Source organism: Panthera tigris, chromosome F3 (assembly GCF_018350195.1).
Source record: "Panthera tigris isolate Pti1 chromosome F3, P.tigris_Pti1_mat1.1, whole genome shotgun sequence".
Classification (NCBI taxonomy): Eukaryota; Metazoa; Chordata; class Mammalia; order Carnivora; family Felidae; genus Panthera; species Panthera tigris.
Window position 1 is genome coordinate 42,893,085 of NC_056678.1, and position 12,001 is coordinate 42,905,085.

At 55.3% G+C, this 12,001-nt stretch overlaps 1 protein-coding gene across 18 annotated transcripts in view; it reads right to left on the reverse strand.

Annotated features, from left to right (window-relative positions):
* The window catches only part of PLEKHA6 (pleckstrin homology domain containing A6), a 111,343-nt gene that overhangs the window by 27,342 nt on the left and 72,000 nt on the right, over positions 1-12,001 (reverse strand). For 15 of the 18 annotated variants that reach the window (XR_006213762.1, XR_006213761.1, XM_042975522.1 and 12 more), the window contains exons 4-7: positions 8,518-8,622; positions 7,790-7,862; positions 4,912-5,012; positions 1,225-1,427 (exon numbers count right to left, since the gene is read on the reverse strand). Coding sequence is in view for 16 of the 18 variants with exons in the window: in XM_042975522.1 (XP_042831456.1) it covers positions 1,225-1,427; positions 4,912-5,012; positions 7,790-7,862; positions 8,518-8,622 (482 nt within the window). In the remaining 2 variants the exon portion in view is untranslated. Of the gene's footprint in view, positions 1-1,224; positions 1,428-1,487; positions 1,579-4,911; positions 5,013-7,789; positions 7,863-8,517; positions 8,623-12,001 lie in introns of those variants that run through there. The other 3 variants (XM_042975524.1, XM_042975521.1, XM_042975533.1) reach the window with 2 other exon arrangements.

Consider the following 12,001-nt stretch of genomic DNA (forward strand, 5'->3'; position numbering starts at 1 on the left):
AGACTTGGTCTCCTCTGCAGTCTGTCCCCGCTCCAGCCCCCCAAACTCGGTGCACACTACACCAAAGCTTCATGATAGTGACTGTCCTTGATGTTTCGGCCATGGAGGCTCGTTACAGCTCAGCCTGCTGTCCTATGCAAGTTCCTTAACTTCTGCAAGTCTTGGGCTCCTCGTTGGCAGGACGGGTATAACAGTCGCTCCCCTCGTAGGACCGTGCGATCAAACACGGCGGGCGCCAGGCGCCTAAGCTGTTGCCTCAAACATTCTAGGCTTAGAAGCATGCTAGTTTCTTCTCCAGGACAAGCTTCTTCCGGGACAGACTCCGCCTGAACGTAAGCTCCACGAGGCAGAAGCCTGTAGACTGGTCTTCCCTTGTTTTCCTAGCGCCCCCTACAGTGCCTCACACATACCTATTTCCAGTAAATATTTATGAACTAAATGAGCAAACTTCTGGAAGTGCGCCCCTCAGCTGAAGTGAAGATGGGACCTCGTGACGATGTTTTCCCTACCGCTTCTCAAATTCAACAGATTCAAGCATCCTTGTTGCAGCGTTGCCTGGTAAACACTTCTAAGACACTAAAATAGACTTGGAGTCTGTATCGTAAAAACCTCCTTCTTCTGGATCCCTGTTAACAATCTAACTCAAGACTCCCATCTACCCGGTTCCAGCAGAGACAGGCCGTGAGGCTGTGGGTGGCGACAGGTGGCAGGGGTGATGGGGCGGCCATGGGCTGAGTGTTCACTGCATGTCAGGATTTCCCGGCTGCCCCTATGAGGTAGGATTATAACTGCTGCCTTCACGGGGAGGAAATTCAGGCTCAGAGAGGTTAAGTGATCACCCTGATGTCACAGTGTGAGCAAGTAGCTAAGTTGGGATTCGCACCCGAGTCTACCCTCCTCCAGAGGTCATGGGTTTAATGTGCAAAGCCAAGAATAAATGAGCAAATGACCCTGGTCTTTGGCTCCTGGCCAGGCCCCGATGGAACCTGGCTTCTCTCTTGGCCTCCACCAGCCCAGAGAGAAGAGGAAGAACCGGTCAGGGGGAAGGGAAGGGAGACTCCAGGCTCTGGAATCACTTAGCCCTGCTAGGAGGCAAGGAGCGGCTCACATGTTCTCAGAGGTTCAAGCCAGCACGCCGGGCTCAGCAGGACACAGAGTGGGGCGCTTCCTTGATCCTCTTTCTCTAGCACTCCCCACCCCCATGCCCTGTGCCCTGGGACTCACCTGTGACGCACAGCTTGGGGCACCGACTTCTGGGCTGGGGGGATCTGTACTCGGGCAGCCTCCCCCATGGCCTGGATCCAGGCCTCCTGTTCCTCGGGGCTCTCGGCACTGAAGAAGTAGGTGCGGACCCCAGCGTGCTCAGCCTGTGGGGAGAGGCAGTGCGTGGAACTGGCCCCGGCCTCATCCACCCAGCACGTGGTCACCTGTCGGGAGAAGACACCCACACCCACAGCACAGGCGGTCAGGCGGGCCGTCCCCCTGACCTGCAGCTCTTTTCCCCACGAGGAGCTCAGGTGCAAACCGAGCTAGGCCAAGGGCTCCAGCTGGCGTCTAGGCGTCCGCCTTGGCTAGCTCTCTGGACCCCAATAAGCCGCCCAATGGCCAGGTAAGCTTACCTGCCCCACCTGAAGTGATTACAAACAGGAAGCGCAATTACCATGCCCGCTCTCCCATCAAATTCCGTCTTTGATTTGAAGGGCAGTTACCCGATGTCTGAGAGAGATGCCCCCCGCCCCCCGCCCCCGGGGGGCCCGCCCCCGAGCACATGCCAGCCTCGGCCCCAGCCTGGCCTCTGAGGACCGAGTGCCGTCTCTTCTGTGCAGAGACAGCCAGGCCTCCACCTCCCTGGGCATGCAAGGGGCACGCACGGACTGTTAGAGCACGCTACCTAGTTGGTGGCCGCGAGCAGGTGCGGCAGGCGGGAACCCAGAAGAGAGCTCCTGTCCAGAGGAGGGGTCCTCACGCAGTCAGAAGGAGGAGAAGCAGAGAACAGGTCAACCAGACACCAGAGGGAGAGCCAGAAGATGACGTGGCAGGAAGGTTGAGGAGCAGAGGGAAGTGGGGAGCTATTCAGTTTACCCCCTTCTACTGGCTGTCAACCACTGGGACGACAGCACCCAGCGATTCCCGGTTCAGCCCGCCGAGAGCGGGGAGGGCAGAGCTTGCGCCAAGGCAATCGGGCTGTTGGCGGGGAGGATTCAGGGCGTCCGTGCTGTCCCTGACTCCGGCTCTGCAGCTGCAAACAACTTGGGTTTTTGTTCTGGCCTGACGCGCTGCACCTGTTTAATGGGGAGGGCTCTACCTGGTGAGACTCCAGGTTCTAAGGCCACAAGGAAGAGATGCTCCAGAGCCGAATTCTTTCTGGAACCTCAGCATGCTTCCCTGGTGAGACTTTCAGGCTCCCGGAAAAAGCAGGTAGCCCGGTTTACCCCGCTCGACATGAGAAATCCGGGTGGTTACTAGTCTCAGATGTGAACCTCACTTTGGTCTCTGACCCCATGGGTGTGAAATCATGGGTCTCTGAGGGTTGGAAGGAGAGAAGACAGGGCTCTCCTGACCAAGCCCCAGGGCTCTCCGAAGCAGCTGTGTCAAACTGTGTCAAACCCACACCTCCCACATGCTTTCCTGGCTGGACATTCGCCCTGCTGTGCCACCCCTCCCCAGCACGTGATTCCCTTCTGACGGGAGTCATCACGCAATGACATGTCCTACTTCTCGAGGAGTAGAGATGGGCCTCTTTCCTCTGGATCCTGCCAGTTCCCACCCTCCAGCAGGGGGCTGGCTTGTGGGCAGCGGGACGTGTTTCTAGGCAGTGAAACTGTAAGGAGGCACCTTGGGGTTGAAACTGCACAAAGGTACGGAGAGCAGGGGCCCAGGCTGGCCTCCTGGAGTGGAGGACACAGGGTTATTGTACAGGAGAGAGAGACACAGGCAGGTCTTGTGGGTGTGACCTGGGGCTGGTAGGAGCAGACAGCAAGTGAATTAATTTGCTCGTGAGCGCCCCGTGTGTGCAGAGCTCTGCTCCGGCACCAGTCACAGGAAAACAGACCTGCTCTTTGCACTTGAAGAGCTCACGGTCAAGCTAGAGGACAAAACATGCCCACAGGGAAACAAGGAGAAAGCAAAGGCACGGGAACCGCTTGCAACAGGAAAAGGCAGATCCTGGGAGAAGACAGGGCAGTTGATGGCGAGCCGGAGGGGGACACCAGCCTGACATTGTGAAACTGGGCCATGATATTGAGGGAGGTCCCCCAGTGGGGTGAAGTCTTTTGAGCCCCCACAGGGCTGGGTTAGGAAGAGGTTAAGGCATTCAGCAGCAGGCTGGGCAGAAACAGTGCCCGGCTCATTATTAGCCATCCAAGAGTTTCACTTGGTGGCCGTAACAGGACAAGCCTCCCATCTGTCTCCGTTCCCTTCCCCTCCCTTCCCTGGGGAAGGGCCACTCGATAGCCACAATCGGAACCCTTTGTGGGCCACTGAGCACAGCCCTCAGAGTTGGGTTTTAAAGAGGCAGTGCGCTTCTCGGGGGAAAGGGAAGGAGGAGAGGGGCTGATGGGCACGGCGAGCTGGGGCTATGGAGGGCGTGTGTGCGTGTGTGCTTGTGTGCGTGTGTGTGTGTGTGTGTGTGTCAGTCACTCGGGGCGCTGATGGAATGCCTGTGGCTGGCAGAGCTCCGAGCTGGAGTGTGGATGTGTCTGTGCACAGGTCTGGAGGGGAGGGTAAGACAGGCTGTTTGACTGTGTGGGTGTGTGCGCGAATGTGTACAGTAGGACTTTCTGTTGTTGGTTCAACAACCTGTTTCTATTTCCCCCAGCTAGAACCTGGCTCCCTGGAGCCAGAGTTTTATTAATCGCTCATTCTGTTCACACCTCTGGCAGACAGGACCCTAGGAGGCTAGGAACTAATTATGTGCCAAAGAAGCCCCTCCTGGTTCTGTCCTCTGGAGCGACACCTGGGCGTGCGGCCCACCTCTCTTCCACAGTCAGGTGAGCAGAGTCTGAAGGACAGGAGGGGGCAGGCTCTGAGGTCCTACAGGCTCAGATACTGACCTGGTGTTAGCGGCAGTTTCTATCACCTAACACCACGGCTTTAGCTTTTCAGGGTCGTGGACGGCAGTTCTCAACTAGGGGACAGATGGCTTTGTGCTAGGGCAAGGCATGGTTGGTACCCTGATTTTATATTTGGAAGTGAAAGGAGCCTATGGTCTTTGCGTCATCAAGTACAAAAAGGGCGCGGGGTTTTTATTGTTTTCAGTGGGTCATGAATTTTTAAATGTGGAAAAACACTGGCCTGTGATGAGCCAGCTGCAAGTGTGTCTTTGATGGGTGGATTCCCCAGGGGTTCTCAGGGAGCGACACTGAGCAGGCCCACGCGAGGCCCGTCTTCCCGCGCTCTTGTTCTCCCAAACTGCTCTCTACTGGGAGGTTCGGGTTTCTTGATTTGCCATCAAACCCAACTCCCGATTTTCTCTAGAGGCTGAAATTTGAGTCGGTGTGACTGGGGGTCCGGTCCTCCGGGCTCGGTGTAGGGAGGATTCCTTTCCAGAAAGGATGTCAGAACCCCACCAGCCACGGCCCCTGCCTCTGCTGCGAGGAATTTCCGCAGGACTGATGCTAGGCCGCTGGGCAGAGGGTTCATTCCCCCCGCCCCCAGGAACAACTGTGGGACCACCATCCACATCTCCACGGGCCCCACCTGACTCCTGAGGTAAGAGGAGGCGGCCTCTCGGGCCTCTCCTCAGCCTTACAACAGCCTGTAGCGAGTCCAGGGGTCACCGCCTACTCTTTCCTTCCGCCACCACTGGGGGGCTCCTTGGGGAGGTGGCTCGTGATCCTTCTCCAGTCCCGCGTGCTCTACAAGAGCAGGCCCCCCTCCCCCACCTGGCCTGGGAGAGAAATGCCAACTGACCTTAAAGGTGTGTTTTCGGCTGATGTTGTCCGAAGGCTGCACTGCCGCCACCCGGAAGCTCAGGAGCGGGATGCTACCCAGGATGCTCTCCTCCTTCTCATCTGTCGGGTGAACAGAGGCCCGGGTGAGACGCACGTGCCCGTGGCCCGCGCAGAGGGGGAGAGAGAGAGGAGGGTATCAGCCCTCTTACGACAGATACCGATAAATACTTGTGGCTCATCTACGGCCTGTCAGGACTCGGGGCCGCCACCCACCAAGCGCCCAGGGTGTGCTCTGTACAACAACGCGAGGCACGCTCCCGGGAGGTAGGGCACCCCGGCGGCCTTGCAGACACGGTTCTAGATACTGGGACTAGAGAGGCGAACGAGAGAGAAGTGGTACGCACCCTCCGGGAGCTTACCTTAGGGTAAACAGATAAGTGACGACTGACATTACGGAGGGTTTGCTATACGCCGGGTCCCGTTCTAAGTTAATTGCCTTAAAGGATTTCACCGTACCAACAATCCCACGAAAAGGTCCTGCTGCTACCCCATTTTCTGGGGAAGGAGGCTGAGATACAGCGGAGAGGTTAAGTAATTGGTCCCAGGTTACTTAAGTAGAGAGTGGTGGATTGGTCTTTGGACCCAAGAAGTCTGACTCCCAAGCAGGCATTTTTTTTTTTTTTTTTGATGTTTACTTATTTTTGAGAGAGACAGAGCGTGAGCGAGGGAGGGGCAGAGAGAGAGGGAGACACAGAATCTGAAACGGGCTCCGGGCTCCGAGCGGTCGGCACAGAGCCCGACGCGGGGCTCGAACTCACGGACCGCGAGATCATGACCTGAGCCGGAGTCGGGACGCTTAACCTACTGAGCCACCCAGGTGCCCCCTGAGCAGGCATTCTTAACCACTCTCCTGTCTATAGAGACTCTGCAAGCAAGACAATTCCGACAGGGATACACATGGATGATAATGGGATCGGGCAGGGGCAGAGAGGAGAGTCCCCTCTTCGGCTCAGGCTCCTCTGGCTAACCGTTTCCAAGGTTTTCCCAGTCACCCAGCAGCTTGCTCTGTCCTCTCCTGACAGGGGTCTGCCTTCCCCTCTGTGGCCCCCCATGTCTCCACAGGAAGACATGCCCCTGTGTAACCTCTTGGCCCTCTGTTCCCCGGATCAGGCTAACAGCCAGGCTGTTACATAATTCATCCCGAATCTCCAAAGGAGCCTGATGGATTAGCTAGTCGGGCCCCCAGGTGTCAGCAGGAGCCACGGAAGGTGGGGGTGCTCTGTGGAATAGGGGGGGGGCAACTATGAGGCCCTGGCAAGCCTCTCCCCATTCCCCTAGGATAGCTCTTGAGTCAGCCTAGAGACCCTGCAAAACCCTCAGGGTTCAGAAGGGGTCTCTGGGATTATACGCTCATGGGCTCCCCTTCTCTTCGTCCTCATCACTTAGATAAGATACTTGGCTTAAGGTCCAGCTTCCTATGCAGACTCAGCATGGTACGCAGAGGAAGGGCTAAGCCAAAGGATCAGGAGGGACCCAGGGCCGGGGACCCAGGGCTTCTTCAGGGAGACAGAGGCTGCCATCTCCTGGGGGCGATGGCCTTCTGCCTGGTAGTCCCCAGGCCAGTGTTTACGGGGTCTCTTGAGCGCATCTCTCAGCGGATGGCGGCCCCCATCACGGTGCCTCTTGAGTCCACAGCTCTTAAGTTTCTACCCTCACGCCAGTCCCAGAGTCTCTTGTCTGCAGAGGGCCTGGCTTTCCTTCATATTCGTTCATACTCTGGCTCCAGTCAGCCCTGGGTCCCAGAGGCTCAGCGCCAGGGACCAAGCCTTGGCGGATTCTTCTCCCTCCGTCTTGGGGTTTTCTCTGTGACTGGATCCTGTATATGCAGCCCCTTCCTGATTTCTCTCCTCGGGTTCAGGTGGCAGCGACGCAGGGCACAGGGACAGCAGCATTCTGGAGGGTCACTGGGTACAACCTTTGTTTGTGCAAGTTAATGATTCACTGAATTGCCCCCAGGAGGCCCAGAGGAGGCAGGGCTCTGCCATTCCTGGGGCATGGAGGAAAAGAAACAGCCTCTCCTGCTGCAAAATCACTTTACCCTTCTCTTCTTGTGGCCCCGCGTCAGCGTGACGGGGCCGTCGCTGTCATCAGCCCTCACTAGCTCCCAAGGTGCCTTCCCTGACACAACGTTGCTGTACGTATTTTAAAAATAACTTCCTGGAGGCTGCCTCACCAAAGTTATTAGGTCTCTCTCTCTCTCTCTTTCTGTTTTTGAGAGGCTAGAGAGTGAGTGTAGGGGTGCACGGAGAGGACAGAAGCTGGGGGATGTTCGTTTACTCAACACTGGGCACCTACCATGTGCCATAATGCAGCGTTTTAGGCGCTGTGGCGACAGCGGTGAACAACACTGCGATTTCTGCCCCCCCCAGACTGGACGACAGGGCGACAGGAGGAAGCTCCACACACAAGCCCCGATTGGTAGGTCACCTTACCTAGTAGTGAGTAGGGACCTTCCTCTTCTTCTTCCCGTTCCTACCCCATCCCCCGCCCCAGGACTTCACCGCGTGTCACATGACTTTCCTGGTCACCCACTGTGTCCTCCATCCGGACCTAGAACTCTGCCTGAAACCTCGAGGGTGCCCGGGAAGTACTGTTGAATGTGACGTGATCGAGCGCGTGAGCGAGCGGGCTCTGTCTTCATCCCACCGTCAGGACCCACAGGTGCCGGCAGCTACGGGGCATATTTGCATATCCCTCCCCCCCCCCCCACCGCCCGGCCACCGTTGGCCCACTGACCAACGTCCACCCGAAGCAGAGCCCGATGATTTGGCAGAACAAGCAAGAGTGGGCCCTGCCTTCCTGTGGCCCCTGCCAGCCCCAGTGGAAGCGAAGCTCACCTTTATAGTAGAAGAGACAGCGATCCACCAGGACGAACCAGCGCTTGTTCCACTGCTTGACCCCGGAGCTGGCCTGTGGGACACGTGGAGACAGACGGGAGGGACCGTGAGCTGGGCACGGGAGGGGGGATGCAGGGGAAGGTGTGCGGCACGAATTATATAAGGACATCCTGCCTCTGGTTGCGGTTTTGCCACTAACCAGTGGCAGCCGACCCCCTTAAGGCCTCGGGCGCAGGAAACGGACCCTGGACTATTGCCCGTGACCTTCCAGTTCTGTCTTTCTGGGCCTCAGCATCTCTCCCAGGGAAGATAAAAGGGGTGAGAGATGAGCCAGGATACGTGGGCAGAGGGCAGTCAGGCAGAGTGGCAAGGTCAAACTGGGAAGAATTAGCGGACCCCTAGACTAAGGACAGTCCCCTTAGCGCAGCAAGAGGGACCTGCTGAGAATGAGCCAGACGGCGCTCTCATGGGGTTGGTGACCCAGCGTACTTCAAAGTCACTGCATCTGCCCATCGGGAGACCTGGCTGGATTCCCATAGTTGACATTAATTTTTCTGTGTGATTTTGGGAAGACACTCAACTTCTCTGAGTCTTTATAAAATTAGGAGATTCACAGAGATATGCCAAAAATAGGATACGGAAGCACATACCAAAACATGCAGGGACTCAGAAATACAGAGGAATGGGAGCGGCGGTCATGGTGGGGGGACCGGCAGAGGAGGCCTCACCTGCTTGAAGAGCCAGCCCGCCTTGGTGACAGGTGCATTGAGGTTCCGCTTCATGGAGTGTGAGCGCTTCCCAAAAGCGATGGCTTTGCGGGATGTTCGGGTTGCCTGGGGAGGCCGAGAGAGAAGCAGGCCTGACTTTCTTCCTGTCCTCCTCTCTGCTCTATCTGCAACGGAAGCTACCCTCGGTGGGAGCTGTATCTCTCTCCACGCCTGGGGGACTCGTCACGCCAAGAGGACCAGGTGGGACTCTTGGATCTGTCCTCACTCAAGGGCACAGCTGTCCAATTCTTCACTGCTTTTCTCTTATCTCTAAAATGGGGCTCAAAATCAGTCCGACCTGTCTCACAATGGTGTGGGTTTTGTTGTGGTTGTTGTTGTGAAGAGAAAGTAAGATTTTTCATTTCGCCCCCGGGCTTTCTTCTACTGTCCTGACTCCCCAACTCTTTTGTGAAGCTTTCTGGCACCCATCCAAATACAAGTGCATTCCCGATGTCATCATCCTGTCAGAGTCCTGCTCCCTCTCGAATGGCCGACGTAGCACAGAGCAGGGAGGATACACAAGTGTTCTCCTAGCTCCTTGTTGCCACATGGACACTGTCACCCTTCCACATGCTGGCAATAATCACTCTGGAAGCACCCCTGATCTTCCATTGTTTAGCCCTTTTCATCACTGTCAGCTTCTAGATCATTCCTTCAGAATCTTAGGATTCTGGTACCAATCATCCCCTTCATTCAAAGTCTTGCCATCACCGTGACCTTGTCCCTGATGATGACCCACCCACTGCCCTCACCTGATAGTACTGAGAGGTCCTCAGTTCCAAAACCATTCGCTTCTACCCCAGCACTCACTCCCATGGCCGCACCTTTGACCTGGTTGCACCCAGGCCCCATCTTCAATTCTGAGGTTTCGACTTCCTGACGCCCTCCTGTCCTTTGGGCTTGGTCACCCCATTACTCAACACCATCAGCTCTTCTACTCCACTGGCATCTCCAGCTCCTCAGTCCTCCCCTTTTCTTCTGGATCCATCAGTTGTCTCTTGGTCGTATCTATTTCCCTAAGAAGCCCAGGGGTGCCTGAGTGGCTCAGTTGGTTAGGCATCTGACTTCTGCTCAGGTCATGATCTCGCGGTTTGTGGGTTCGAGCCCTGCATCGGGCTCTGTGCTGACAGCTCGGAGCCTGGAGCCTGCTTCGGATTCTGTGTCTCCCTCTCTCTCTGCCCCTCCCCCGCTTGCACTCTGTCTCTCTCTCAAAAATAAACAAACACTTAAAAAAATTAAAAAAATTACTTAAGAAGGCCAGGCCCCACATGGGAATAGGTCAGCTACCCTCCAAAACACCCCATGCGTTGTCATCTCTTGACCTTCTCTAAAACTCAAAATCCCCGAGCAATCAAATTATCCTCTCCCTGCACTCACTGCCAGAGTATGGTTCTGGCAGAGGAGAAGCACACTGCAGTACAGATGAGGCCACCACAGACCACCGTCCCCAAGCACAGCTCGGCTCATGAGCCATCATTCCGCTCCCTGCCCCGCGAGCTCCCCCTCTGCCCTCCCCGCGGTGGACCTGGCTCCCCTCCCGCCAACACACAGATAATCGGGCGATCAGACATGCACTTCCTCAATTTCACACCCTTTTACCTAGAAAATTACTGTCCTCACCACTCATCCCCTCTTTCTCTTCCATGTCAAAAGAGGTGTCGTCCTCCTTTTCAAGGCTAACACATTCGACCCGCCATCTCCTGGGACTTTGCTCCATTCACAATCTCCTCTCAAATCTGTCTTCAACTTTTCCTTCTCTACTGGCTGCTTCTCCTGGGCACATGGGCTCAGTCCTCTCCATCTTAAGGCATCAGTCTGTCTCTGTCTGTCTCTCTTCCCTCCACCTCTCTCTGTCACACACACCAGAATCCCCCCTCAACTCTACATCCACTGCCTGTTGTCAGGTAACACTTTCCCTCCTTTCCCTGCAGGAATATTCTCCTGGGAAGAGTCCTGACATCCTCTCCTCGCGTTTACTCCTAACCCCCCTGCACCTCTTTCCTGAAGTGGCAGCTGCAATGTCATTGAATTAAGGCTGCTCAGTCTTAGGCCATCATCCTAAGACCCTGGAGAGCATTTACTTTCTCTGTTTCCTGCGACTCTTGGTTTCTGTGACAGTATTCTTTCTTCTGAGCTCCTCCACCTGTGGCCGCTCCTTCTCAATCTCCACCTTTACTCAACTGGTGGGCCTTGACCAAACTTCTAAAATTCTCATTTTTCTTGTTCCACGCTGTCTATGTATCTCATCTATACCCATTGCCTTGACTACCAGCAATGGGCTGAAAATTCCCTAATCTGTACCCAAGACTTCTCTCCTAGCCCTGGTCCATTTTGTAACAGGTTGTCCAGCCAGGATGAAGTAAATGCAAACCCAAGCCCGTTGTCTTCCTAACCAAGCCTGTTCTGTATTTCTCACTTGGTGAATGGTACTACAATCCACCCACTTGCCCAAACTAGAACTCTGAACCGCCTCACACCGTTCCCTCCTCCCTCCTCTCCTTATCCCACATTTACGGGTGGGTGAGTCTATGTTCCTAATGGTTCTCGGATCGGTTCTTTCCTGTCGGGTCGTCATCTCTCCTTGCTATGCACCTTCTGGAACAAGTCAGGTTACTTCTCTAAAACAGGGTAATCATGACGCTCTCTTAACGTTTCTTACTACCTCTCACCACTTAGAAGACTAATCAATTTCTTAGCATGGCTCACAAGGCAGGTCTGTAAGAGTCGCCAGGCCCATGACCCGCCTTCTGCCCGTCTACCCAACAGGTCCCTTGCGGTCAGGCCAAACTCCTGGTGGTTCTCTCCCATCCCGCCTGCTTTTGCTCATGACCCATGGAAGACAGAGGGATCAGGATCTCCCTTGTTCCCTAACAAATCCCAACTCATCCTTTAAGCCCAGTGTAGACCCTCCCTACTCCACAAAACCTCCTGGATCCCCCGGGACAGTTAGCTGCCCCTCCTGTCTGTCCACTCCTGTAGTCTAGAGCATGTCACACTGCAATGGAACTGTTGGCTTTCCAGCTCCTTCTCCAAACTCTGAGCTCTTTGTAGGGAGGAAGTTGAATCTTATTCATCTCTTCGTCACCAGAGCCCGGCAAGGTATCTGGCTACAATAAACATTTAGCAAATACTTGCAGAAGAAAGGAAAGAAGAAATTGGGATTTATTACAAAGCACACCCCAATCTGGGGAATAAAATTGTTTTCTAAACTTTACTAGTAAAAATCCACATATAAAGGATGAGATTAGGCACCTGAATCACCTACTCCCCTAAGAATAAGCAAATCCGCAAATCCTTCCCTTCCTTCTCAGGCTCTCACCTGCCATAGCTTCACCTCCTCTCTGTGGCCTAGAAGCCACTCCCATAGTTCACCACTTCAGCCATTCTCCTGCCAAACCCTCCATACTCTCGCCTCCTTATCTTTCTGCCACGGCTTCCCAGCACC